General features: G+C 44.3%; 1 protein-coding gene across 4 annotated transcripts in view; it reads right to left on the reverse strand.

Moving 5' to 3' along the window:
* The window catches only part of PBX1 (PBX homeobox 1), a 329,043-nt gene that overhangs the window by 35,011 nt on the left and 280,752 nt on the right, over positions 1 to 13,280 (reverse strand). The window contains exon 9 of one of the 4 annotated variants that reach the window (XM_043450579.1): positions 308 to 5,408. The exons of 2 other annotated variants lie outside the window; for them this stretch is intronic. In XM_043450579.1, the coding sequence (XP_043306514.1) occupies positions 5,316 to 5,408 (93 nt within the window). In that variant the 3' untranslated portion in view covers positions 308 to 5,315. Of the gene's footprint in view, positions 1 to 307; positions 5,409 to 13,280 lie in introns of those variants that run through there. One more of the 4 variants, XM_043450593.1, reaches the window with a different exon arrangement.

Below are 13,280 nucleotides of genomic sequence, written 5' to 3' on the forward strand. Positions count from 1 at the left end.
TAATATTTTAACTGGTATTTGGCTGATGGGAGCCGATCACAGTCAAGTAGACAAAATTGGGTGCTCTGCCTTCCTGCAGCACAGCTAATATTTGCAGGTAAAAATCCTTCTTTCTTTTCTTCTTTCCCTCTTCCTTCCTTCCTTTGTGGGTGAGGTAAGTAACTCAATTTGTCCCACTGCAAATGTAGACTTTAAAATGATGAGGGCCACAGTTTAAATTATAATCCACATTAACCTAAATCCTAGTTTGGGGAAAGACAAGTTATCGGCAGGTAAGAAAATAAATTTACACCAAATACAAGTATACTTTTTTTTTTTTTTGCAACAAAAGAAACTATTTATTTGGAATATGCATTACCAGTACAAATTAGGAGACTGTAAAACCTACACTGTGTTAGTATCATTAGAGAACACAAAATTTCAGTTGGAATCAAAAGGGACAGAAGCCTGTGCTCTCGCAAAAGCAGAAAAGCTTAAATTTTCAAAACCAAAACAGAGCAGAGCTTTGCAGGTTTATACTCTGAATAATAAGAACAGGGGAGGAGGAGTGGGAGAATAAAACCAGCAACCAAAGGAAAACACTTCAAAATAATTGAAAACGCCAAAGGAAAGAAAGGAATAAGAGAGAAAAGGGGGGAAAACATTGAATGTTTTATTAATTTTAACAAAAGAAAAAAATGTTTACAAAAAAAATAAGAGTCCAGAAAGCTTTGAGCTAGGGATTGAAACCATAAAGGTGATGTGAAAAGCTCGTCGTCATTGTTATGTTATGACTTAAAAACAAGGGTGCATGCATTAGGGTCGAGACACTTCCTAAAGTGTTGCTCACTTTTCTTGCTTAGGTTCTGGCTGCTTTCTGAATGCTTGACCATTTGTGGAATGAAAACCATTTAAATTAACTCTCTCCAGATAACATTGCTTTCTTTTCTCCCCTAACTTTACAAAAACATTCCGAGTCAAGCCAGTTTGACAATCTGCTTTAAGCAGCTGCCTGAATCAGAGGTTAGCAAGAGGCGCACTGCCCATGAGACCAGCAAAACCGCTCAGCACTGAGTCCGGCTGAAAACATCTCCAGGCTGAATGGCCCTCAGGACGGCTTCCTGGGTCTAGTCCACTCAGCCAGTGGTACACATCCCACCAGAATCTCCTGTGAAATTCGTCTGGAAGAAAAAAACCCTCTCTAGTTGGGAAGGCTTCCTGGAAGGTTGTTATCAATCAGGAAGAAAGAAAAGAAAGCATTTTAATGTGACATTCACAATCAACCAAGGCAAAAACTTCTCCCATAAAAAGTTACCCGGGACCAATTCTTTGAAGTGTTAAAGGTTGAAAAAAGGAACTTCAAGTCCCTGCATTTGTTTTTTTTCCAGAGACTTTGGAATGGCACACACCCCAGAAACACAGGTGAGTCATGTGACGTCATTGTGGGGCTTGTCCTTGAAGTCAGCTGAATTCCGAAGCAGACAGAAGTACATGGAAACAGCCTATTCTACAAATGTCATCTTTTCACATCACCTCGGATACATATTGAAGAAATAAAAACACCAAGATCATAAGCCTGACAATTAAAAAAGCACCCTCCCATAAACAAACCAAAAATAACACAGTGTTTTTTTTTTTTTTTTATATTTTAAAGAGCAGGATAAAGAAAAGTAAAGAATTTATTTCTGGGTCTCAAAGTTAATAAACATAATAACATGTTAGGCTGTACCTATTATGCTCACTATTCCAAACTTTTTTTTTTAGTTTACAAAATGAATTACTGTCACTTTTAAACATTGTGAAACAGGAAATGGATGTGCACAACTCGACACTTTTCTAGCATTCTTGAACTAATTCACAAATGCAAGAAAATAAAAGAAAAATGGGGGAAATGGTGAATGTAGGTAGTTGGGTGTTAAAAACTAATGCAGGAATGATGTGTATTGTCACAGAAAGAAGAGGGGAAATTCCCCATCCTGTTTTGCGTGCTAAGAGGGTCATTTTTAAAATTTTTATTATAAACACTATTAAATTCAGACCGCTTTTTTGGTTTTTTTTTTTTCTTTATCTGAATATACAAGAACATTCATTATCAAATGTTCATCATCAATACTACAAAGAACGAGACACAAGTCGCAAGAAACAATGGAAAATGTTAATAAAGCTGAAAGAATCGTCGAGTATTTTTTTGTTTTTTTTTTTAAGTTTTTTTTTTTTTTTAAATTTGAGTTTCTGTAGTTTCATCTTTTTTTGGTATCGAAGTCAGGTTTTTCTGGGCAGAAAAATAAAACTCAGAAGGAAAGGGGGGCAGGGAAAGATACGTGAGAAAAGGCAACCGGAAAATAAAAAAACACTACCACAGCAAAAAAAAAAAAAAGTAAAGAAGTTGGCAAAACTACTGCACAGGAGTCAATTCCACACCAGGAGGAGGAGTTAGGTATGAAAAGGAGGATGTGATGAAGTCACAGGTGGGCAAACCTCAGGGCTAGTTTTAGTTCTCGGGGGAAGTTGGCTGCGGGGAAAATGGAGTACTCCCACTTCCATCAGAAAATGAAGGAATCTTGGGGCACGTTTTGGTATCTGTACGACCGACCTAATGAGAATCCCCAGGGGACTGTATTCCCAGAGGCACACTCTTTCCAGACCCACCCTTCCGCTGTCCGCGCTCTCCTGCTTCGCTTAGTACAGAGAGCTGGTGGCGGCCAAGTCCGACGTGATGGGGGGAGGAGGGGAGGGAGGAGCCCCGTGTGACGTGCAGGGTGGGGAGGATGCAGTGAGAGGTGAGCAGCAGCGCACACCACCGCAGGCAGAGAAACCGCCTGTGCAAAGGTAGCATGCTCTGGTCTCTCATCAGCTTACAACGGTGGTCATTCAAACCAAATCTGGAGTCATTCGTCCTGTTTCCGAGAGAACCCTCTGTGTCTCTTTGCTACTCTGCCCCAGGTCAACGGGATACAATCCTACCATATCCCTGTGTGGGTAGTTTCAACAGATCCCTGCCACTCAGACCAAGTTCTTCCCTGGTTCTAATCACTGTAGGATGGTCACAAGACGGTGCCTTCCGGAAGCCTCTTTATCAAGCTCTGTTCTGATTATGGCACAGGTTTGTAGACACAGTCTTCCTACTCCTCTTTAGCCATCCAGGTATGACGCCATCTTGCCAAATATTTACTTTTTGCATTTCCTTCAAATACACATACCTTCTGGTTGCTTTCCCCTACCTCCCAACACCCACACACAGGAGCATTTTCTAATCATCACTGTCGTGCCGTGCAGAATATCCATGACCTTGTTAGCTGGTCATCCTCACCCCTCAGGGCTTTATACCTCTCCCACAGGCAGATGTGCCAGGGGATTAAGTGCTTATGAGGCCACATGCTGGATTCTAGTACAAGCTAAGAGGACCCGATCACATTTGTTCAATTTAGAAACTTCTCTCTATTCTAAGAAACCAGCCAGGCCAAAACAAACAAGCAGAAACAACAACACTGACTCTTCTCTTTGTCCTCATGGTGATGACCTCAGGCATTACTGCTAATCAAAACTCAGAACAGGAAAACCAGGTATTGTCCCTACACGGCATGGGCCAGTTTATCTTAGGGAAGCTACTTTCCCTGACGTCACAATTACGTACTGGGTATGAATGAAATCAATTTTTTCAGTCTCTTGGTGAGCCAGGCATAACCCCCATTTTACAGATGAAGAAAATGAGGCACCAAGAGATCTGAACACTTCCCATTTAATCAAGTGACAGAGCTGCCATCTTTTCTTCTGGCACAGTTGGCTATGAAGACTGTGAGTTCCGGTAACATTAGAAAAGAGCATTATAGTACATACTCTTTACTCTTAGATATTCCCAGGGAATAAAAATCACAAATGATTTAACTGAAAGCATGACCTCCCTGTTCCCCATCACTCTCAGGTCTTCCGAGTAAGTAAACACAAAGTTTGTCTCAGCCATGTTCTTAAACAACTTTCTCCTCCAGGACAAGAATGTGGTGCCATATGACACTTTGGATAATTCATGCACTGTCCCTAACAGAAACACAAAAACGAACCAGAACCAAATCCATTGTAGGCACTTAAGTACTGTGTGTGGCTCCCCAAGAGCCCCAGAGTTGGTGGGAACACCAACAGTTCAGGAAACCTAACCTTCATCACGTCCAAGTCCTGTGTGTGTGATCCTGCCGTGTGCGTGCTGGGGGCCTGGAAGCCCCAGGCACAGACTGCTTCTCTATGTCGTGACCTTCACTCAGCGTGGTTGTTTTGCTCTCTTGCGCTCACAAGGTATGATGCTATGGTTACTAATGTAGGTATTCATATGTGGCGTGTGACTGATTTGGGGCAAGTGAATGTGTGTCTGTGCACGTGTCTACATGTTTGTATACCTGTGTGTGAGGGGCGGGGGAGAGGTGGGATAAGGTGAAGGGTTGCAGGATAAGAGCCTTCCACTCCTTAGGGATGCATTCACCACCATGCCTAACTCAGACCTGGTCTGGCAATAGGTTCTAAACATTACTTACAGCACGGTCTCCAAAGACTGTGCCTCTTGAGACCAAGAGCTGTCATTGGAAAGATGCAAAAGCCTCTAAGAATCCTGCCCTTCTTGTTCCTCAAGCCCTGTTTTGCTGCCTGACTTCCTGCCTGGGAATCACCCTGGTGGGGGTAAAACCAGACACTGGCACTTTCAGAAGCCCAGCAATGACAGCGCCCAGTGCATACCTGGGGGAGAAGGAAGAGGAGGAATTGTGTCCTAAGCAGTATTGTCCTCAGGGAAGGAAGAGCAAGAGGAGGCAGGGCGGCCTGGAATGAGCAGGGCAATGTGGCATATTCCTGCCAAGAGGTAGAGTAAACGAGAGAAGCAGAGAAGGACTGCCCGTTAGCAGAGGGAGCGAGGGGTCAAGGGGGGGATGTCTGGCTCCTCAAACCACCAGCATGAAAATATACAAATGCTTTTATTATGTTCTTTGTGTTTTCCTCTTTAAATTCCTATAATTGTTGAAAATATCCTTCAGGGATGTAAGAGAGGGCAGGGACCCAGGGAGTCTAGGACAGAGGGAAAGGGGTGGGGAAGATGACCGACACCAGGCTGACAGCTGGAGGCAGGGAAGGGTGGCTTCTACCCAGAAAAAAAAAAAAAAAAAAAGGGAAGAGAGTATAAAGAAGTGTCCAGATTGGCTGAAATAGCATCCCAAAGAGGAGAAGAGAAGGAGACTCTTATTGTGTTTGCTGATTGCTTCGACCTCCAGTCTGACCGCTTCAGCGTTGAGAAACCCTCCCTCCTGGCCCTGCCTCGACTGGAGCACAGGGTCAGCCGGGATGCGACTGCTGGGAGATCAGTTGGAGGTATCAGAGTGAACACTGCCAGGGCCTTCTGTAGGGGAGGTCACTGATGAAGGGGTAGTAGCATCCTGCCAACCTCCATTAGCCTAGAAGGGAAAAAGGGAGAGAAGTCAGTCCTCTGAGATTGGGTGGCTGTTCTGCGCAGACAATGACAATAAGACAACTGAGGCAAAGGGCCAAGGACAGGGCCTGGCGCGTGGGGACACAGCCAGTGGGTGGCTGTGACTGTGGCCAATAACATCCGCCCCCCAACCCCACCCTCAGATGAGTCTGGGTCCTCCCAGCGAGCCTCTGGACACAGTATTGGCCCTCCACTTCTCACAGGCTTTGTGATTCAGTCCAAGCCGTCAGAGGGAAATTCTGTGTGCCCCAGGACGATGGCGGCCACCCTGCTGGCCAAGGGACCGGGTTCTAGTTCTGCCTGGCAATGATTAGCTACTGGCTCTGGCAAAGCACTCTCCCCTGTTTGGCCTCGGGTACCCCTTTAGAAAAATTGAAAGGGTAGCTTAAAATGCTTTTTCAGGTTCTTTCCAGCTTTGGACGTGGTATGTATGATGGGAGCCCAGGCACCTGTTCTATGCAAGGTTCTGTCTTAGATGCTCAAGGGTATATAATGATGCGTTGAGATACAGTTTATGTCCTCAAGGATGGGTATGAGACAAGCAGATGAATGAACTAGGGTTTCAAGCAGAACCTAATACATGGTACCCCTAGCTGTTATGAAGACTCAAATGAGTGCAACATCTCCTCTTGATGGAGCATCAGCAAAGGCTTCACGGAGGATGAGCTCTCTGAGGGAAGCCTTGAAAAGTACAGAGGGTGATGCGACGAATCCAACAGGTAAAACAATGGTGCCAACACCATGAGGACTGGTCTGTGTGACTATATCTAAAAGGTGGTGAGACAGGAAGCTACAACTTTGATCTACACTTCTAGATCATCCTTCTGAGACTCTAAATCCAGATGCAGTAAAACAATAATAGTGTTCTAAAAGGATTTGTTTTAATGACCACTCCTTTAAAAAAAATCCCACCATTAAATAGCTGAAGAATGATTTGCTTTAGTGGTTGATTCATGACTGTTTATTATTTTAAAGCATTGAACTACAAGTGTGCTAAAAGGCCTCTTTTCCCCAATCACTGTGTTTCTTTGGAGTTAACAGACCCTCAACACTGGAAATGTTAACACTGAACAGACCAGGTTTTAGGCAGTCCTGGTAAATTATTTTTATTGTACCTTCTTCTCCTTTTATTCCCTCAGGGGCACCTGGGGCAGGTGTTAATTATTGCCTTTTGGGACAGACCATGGTTTCTACTCTAGCACAATCCACAGTACTTAGGAGCATGGCTGGCACTTAGTAGATGCCGGCAAACATCCATTCACATTTCATTCATAAAAAAGCACAGGTGTAAGTGGAAATCAAGCTTCCGGATTACAACTGAGATAGGACACAGGCTTCCTAACCTTTGAATCAGACTCCTTTTTCTCTGCCCTTGCCATCTATTTGGCTCCTGCTATTATTAGTTCACTCAAATCATGCTCCAATTTTCCCAGGAAAACCAAGGCTTTTAAATCAAAGCAGTTCCCACCAGTTACTTCAGCACGAGGGCACAATTTTTCCCCCACACCTCACTATAAGAGCAGATCTGGACACCAAGGGGGCAGAAGGTCCTGGGCGATGCCAAGAACACATTCCCTCAGTCTTGGATCAATCAGCAACTGCTCTCAAGTTCAAATCTCCATCTCCAAGCCAGGCAGCTCCGCCCACTGCCCCTCTCTGTTGGAGGACATTTCCCCTGCTGTTTGTGAAAGAGAGATCAGAAAGAGAACAATGAGGATTCTTTCTCTTAGAACAGGAGGCTTTGCTATCTTTGGGGGCCCAAGACTCAGAATCTGATCAGTATGATCAGAATCAAGGACCGAGTTAGTTTGATTTCCTCATTCAGGTTGGTCACAGCAGCAACAATATCTTAGCATCCCCTCTCAACCAAGAATACACGTTTTCTTTTGGTACCATTTCTGGCTGAATGTTTATGTTTATTTTTCCCTGAAGAAAATCCTTTAGCATCATTTATCCTTTTGAATGATAAAAGTAAAATATGCTTATATAATGTTTGCAAATACAATAATTGTACATGCAATATAATATTTGAAAATAGGATAGGAGAATTGTAAAAAAAAAAAAAAAACCAAAGTGTACCATGGCCATAATCCAGAGAAAATTACTCTCAGCATTTTGACATGTGCCCTAACAATTTTATAGTATATTTACCAGATAGACAGATAAATTAATTAACTAGTTAAATAGATGGAAGTGTGTGCGTGTATCTGTGTTTGTTGAGTAGCATGGAATTTTAGGAAACATGCCAGGGGCTCCATAAGTACATCATCATAAGGCAGAGAGTTAGGTGCTTGTAAAAGAAGATAATCATGTATTTTAGACTCCACCTGGCATGAGACAAGCCGGGGAGGGAGCTCTCTACATCAGCTAATATCCATGATCTAGCATGTGGCACAAAGGCATGTCATCACACTGCTCACAAATCACCACCACGACTATTACTGAGTCATACTATAATTCCTTGAAATAACAGTAAGTGGTGTCCCAAATGAAGCCATTAGTAAAGAAAATGAACTCTGCGGTGTTTCATTAGGAGGGAACTAGCACAGCACAGTGTATGGACCAGGAGGTCCTAGGAGACTCCTTTTTGAGTCATCTCTGAGCTGAAATAACTCAAAGAGCAGACATTTGATCTCTTTTCTTCAAAAGTTATGTTTTCTCAGACCAGTGCGCAGGATGCCAGAGGGGACAGAAAACTCACAGATGGTGCAGACAGGAAGTAGTTCAGGCTGATATCAAAGCTAGCATTTTAATTATGAGAGTTGGTCTGGTAAAGAAAAATATATAAGATCTTAAAAAACCATATTAAAAATAAAGAAACAAAATGAGTCTCTTTAAATGTCATTTTTTCACTCTCCCTCCATTCACAGACACACAGATATAGACACATATGTACACACACACACCTCAGATCGGGTGATCAACAGCTCCAGTGTGCCCTGGACTCAGGGATTTAATGGAATAGGGGACTTGGAGTCCCAGGTCACCCTACCCCAGGGTATCAGCTGTGATCCTCAACTTCTTGCCAAATTCAGGACACTGTAGCCTATGAGTTTCAAGTTAGATGAATGAAAGTACTTTTTAAAACGAACGAGTCTCCCACAGGGAAATGCTAAAGGATGCTTGTCTCTGAAGATGCTTTCTACCATGGTATATCATCTGCTACTGCTGTTAAAACCTCCACGAGATCAGAAACTGCAAGCAAACCTACCCTAACTGGGTTTTCCATAAATCACTTTGGCTGCCTCAGCTGTATCATTCCGGCTTTAATGTAAGACGTTCAGAGGCTGCACCGTCTTGGGAAACAGCTGACCTCGCTTACTGCCAAGTTAACCCCGGGGAGCAATTCCTTCCCTCTTCCTCCACTGCGGGTGAATATTAAGTAGGAAACCCGCCTTTGTGAGTTTATTTATCTCTGGGCACAGTGAAATTGGAAGATGGTCTCATTAACGAACATGAGGTGGATAGGGGTGGGAAAATAAGACTTTCGCTTTAATTTTTCTTCTGCACCTAAATTTCTTCTGCATCACTCTCTGATGCAAACTAGCCTTTAAATGGATACACTCACTTTGTAAAATGCTGATGTCAGAAACCACCCTCTTGGGTGACAGGGACAGGAATCCGCAAAGACAAATATGCCCTTTTTATCCCAAAACCTCTAATGGGAGAGAGTTCACATTTACTCCCAGTTCTTCAGGTTAATTCTGTAGCCTGTGACATGGGCAGCAAGACTTGATGTAACATTTAATTCCACCTGGGGAAGCCTAAGTCAGCAGCAGGCTCAACCTGGAACCTCATGGGAGAGGAGGCTAATGGAATATCAAATTAGGACAAACTTTCAGCAAATTTTCTAGTTAAGAAAATCTGGGCTTTCAAAACACAAATTCAAGGTATTTGGGAACAAATCATTTTAGGAACAAAAATGACTACCCTATCCTAATGAATCTGGCACCTAATTTGATAGACACCAAGTTTTGCCAGAGCGCCATCTAATATATCCATTAGGCAAAGCACTCCTGTCAAAGGAGACAGAGGAAGCTAGTGACGGAGAAGGGGAGGGAGCAATGGTGGGTGGCAGACCCACACATTCACAAGAGCACAGAACTGCTGTTGAGGCCCTGATTTTCCTTTCCTCTGATGCCATCCCTGAGTCAGAACTCAGAGGCCACCTGCCTCTCCCCCACTTTTGTGGAGCCAGTACTGCTGGGACCCCAGAGAAGCGGCTGCTGAGCTGAGAAGCACTGGTCCCATCCTCCTCTTTTTCCCGCTCCTCCTCTGAGCTTACCTTAGAAGCACTCATTTGATGCAGAGAATTCATCACCTGATGTGACAGCCCAAGTGAGTCTGGCACTAAGAAACTCTCATTTGCAACCCAGAAATACGCTGAGGTGCCGCAAACCGGCTGAGGTCAGCACCGAGCCGAGCGCGATCTGCATATGGGCCACATGCCATCAACGGCAATGCCTTCAGCGTGGGTGAGGAGGTGGACGTGCTCCAGGCCCTCAATCACCCCGGCCCTGCTGCGGCCGGCCAGGAAGAAAAACAGAGAGACATGGGAGCATCCTCCCCCGCCTCCCTCTCCACACACACACACACACACACACACACACAGAGTCACCACTTATGGGGAGACTTTGGCTCACAGTGGAGTCACACCCTAGATCCAACACTGGTCCATCAAGATAGGACTACGTTTTCCCGATACGCATCAACTTTCCCCAAGATTATACTGTGAGCACTTACCAAGGAATGATCTGGGATGAAAAGACGCTACTGGAAAGCCCCCCAAGGGACAAAGGATTCAAAATTTCCCTGGGAAATTTCACAACAGTAAACAGATCCATGGCTATTCCGGCACCCGTCCAATCCTCTCTCCAGCTGCCTGCAGCATGATCTTTCAAAATGTAGCTCTGATCATGGCGCCTCTCTGTTTAAACCTTCAATGGCTTCCTACTGGTCTCAAGGTGAGGTTCAATGTCCTTATTAGGTCTACCATGTCCTTGACCTTGCTGACTCTAAAACTTAATGCTAATGCTTAATACTCCAATATATCAGTCTACTTAGAAAATCCCACAACAGAGCTATCATTTCATGCCTGTTTCCTTTCCCTTGAAGGTGGTGCCCCACTCATTTATTTTCGTGCTACTCTCATCTTGACTGTTTTTCAAGACTGAGTTTAAGTATCTTCGCACCGGTACCTACCCCCGGCAACTTCTCCATGTCCTCCAGGTCATCCCCCTGGAATGCACCCTGGAATTGCACAGCAACTGTGACGGACCGCACAGAAGCATGGCCGTGAGGAGCTACCCCTCGCCCAAGGCCAGGGGCGGCGACAGAGAAGAGCTACCACACGCCTGAGGTCAGCGGCGGCGGTGGCCAAGAGGAACTACCCCACCCCGGAGGTCAGGGGCCCCGCCCGAGAGGAGCTACCCCACCTCCAAGTAGCAGCTGCTGCCCAGCCGCAGGAGGGCTCAGAGGAGCTACTCCACGTTCAAGTTCAAGAGGGGCTGCCGTGAGAAGATACACCTCCTCCAAGGTAAGGAGCAGCCGTGAAGAGATACCCTACGTCTGAGGTAAGAGAAACCCAAGTAAGACGGTAGGTGTTGCGAGAGGGCATCAGAGGGCAGACACAGTAAAACCATAAACACAGAAAACTAGCCAATCTGATCACAGGACTAACTCAATGAAACTAAGCCATGCTGTGTGGAGCCACCCAAGACGGTCGGGTCATGGTGGACAGGTCTGACAGAATGTGGCCCACTGGAGAAGGGAATGGCAAACCACTTCAGTATTCTTGCCTTGAGAACCCCATGAAGAGTATGAAAAGGCAAAATGATAGGATACTGAAAGAGGAACTCCCCAGGTCAGTAGGTGCCCAATATGCTACTGGAGATCTGTGGAGAAATAACTCCAGAAAGAATGAAGGGATGGAGACAAAGCAAAAACAATACCCAGTTGCGGATGGGACTGGTGATAGGAGCAAGGTCCGATGCTGTAAAGAGCAATACTGCATAGGAACCGGGAATGTTAGGTCCATGAATCAAGGCAAATTGAAAGTGGTAAAACAGGAGATGGCAAGAGTGAATGTCAACATTCTAGGAATCAGTGAACTAAAATGAACTGGAATGCGTGAATTTAACTCAGATGACCATTATATCTACTACTGTGGGCAGGAATCCGTTAGAAGAAATGGAGTAGCCATCATGGTCAACAAAAGAGTTGGAAATGCAGTACTTGGATGCAATCTCAAAAATGACAGAATGATCTCTGTTTGTTTCCAAGGCAAACCATTCAATATCACAGTAATCCAAGCCTATGCCCCAACCAGTAATGCTGAAGAAGCTGAATGGTTCTCTGAAGACCTACAAGACCTTTTAGAATTAACACCCAAAAAAGATGTCCTTTTCATTATAGGGGACAGAATGCAAAAGTAGGAAGTCAAGAAACACCTGGAGTAACAGACAAATTTGGCCTTGGAGTATGGAATGAAGCAGGGCAAAGGCTAATAGAGTTTTGCCAAGAGAACACACTGGTCATAGCAAACACCCTCTTCAAACAACACAAGAGAAGACTCTACACATGGACATCACCAGACGGCCAATACCAAAATCAGATTGATTATATTCTTTGCAGCCAAAGATGGAGAAGCTCTATACAGTCAGCAAAAACAAGACCTGGAGCTGACAGTGGCTCAGATCATGACCAAATTCAGACTTAAACTGAAGACAGTAGGGATAACCACTAGACCATTCAGGTATGACCTAAATCAAATCCCTTATGACTATACAGTGCAAGTGAGAAATAGATTTAAGGGACTAGATCTGATAGACAGAGAGCCTGATGAACTATGGATGGAGGTTTGTGACATTGTACAGGAGACAGGGATCAAAACCATCCCCATGAAAAAGAAATGCAAAAAGCGGAAATGGTTGTCTGAGGAGGCCTTACAAATAGCTGTGAAAAGAAGAGAAGCAAAAAGCAAAGGAGAAAAGGAAAGGTATTCCCATTTCAATGCAGAGTTCCAAAGAATAGCCAGGAGAGATAAGAAAGCCTTTCTCAGAGATCAATGCAAAGAAATAGAGGAAAACAACAGAATGGGAACGACTAGAGATCTCTTCAAGAAAATGAGAGATACCAAGGGAACATTTCATGCAAAGATGGGCTCAATAAAGGACAGAAATGGTATAGACCTAACAGAAGCAGAAGATATTAAGAAGAGGTGGCAAGAATACACAGAAGAACTGTAGGAAAAAGATCTTCATGACCCAGATAATCACAATGGTGTGATCACTCACCTAGAGCCAGACATCCTGGAATGTGAAGTCAAGTGGGCCTTCCTAAGCATTACTACGAACAAAGCCTAGTGGAGGTGATGGAATTCCAGTTGAGCTATTTCAAATCCTAAAAGATGATGCTGTGAAAGTGCTGCACTCAATATGCCAGCAAATTTGGAAAAGTCAGCAGTGGCCACAGGACTGGAAAAGGTCTGTTTTCATTCCAATCCCTAAGAAAGGCAATGCCAAAGAATGCTCAAACTACCGCACAATTGCACTCATCTCACACACTAGTAAAGTAATGCTCAAAATTCTCCAAGCCAGGCTTCAGCAATACGTGAACTGAGAACTTCCAGATGTTCAAGCTGGTTTTAGAAAAGGCAGAGGAACCAGAGATCAAATTGCCAATATCCGCTGGATCATTGAGAAAGCAAGAGAGTTCCAGAAAAACATCTATTTCTGCTTTATTGACTATGCCAAAGCCTTCGACTGTGTGGATCACAATAAACTGTGGAAAATTCTGAAGGAGATGGGAATACCAGACCACCTGACCTTGCCTCTTG

Source organism: Cervus canadensis, chromosome 2 (genome assembly GCF_019320065.1).
Source record: "Cervus canadensis isolate Bull #8, Minnesota chromosome 2, ASM1932006v1, whole genome shotgun sequence".
Classification (NCBI taxonomy): domain Eukaryota; kingdom Metazoa; phylum Chordata; class Mammalia; order Artiodactyla; family Cervidae; genus Cervus; species Cervus canadensis.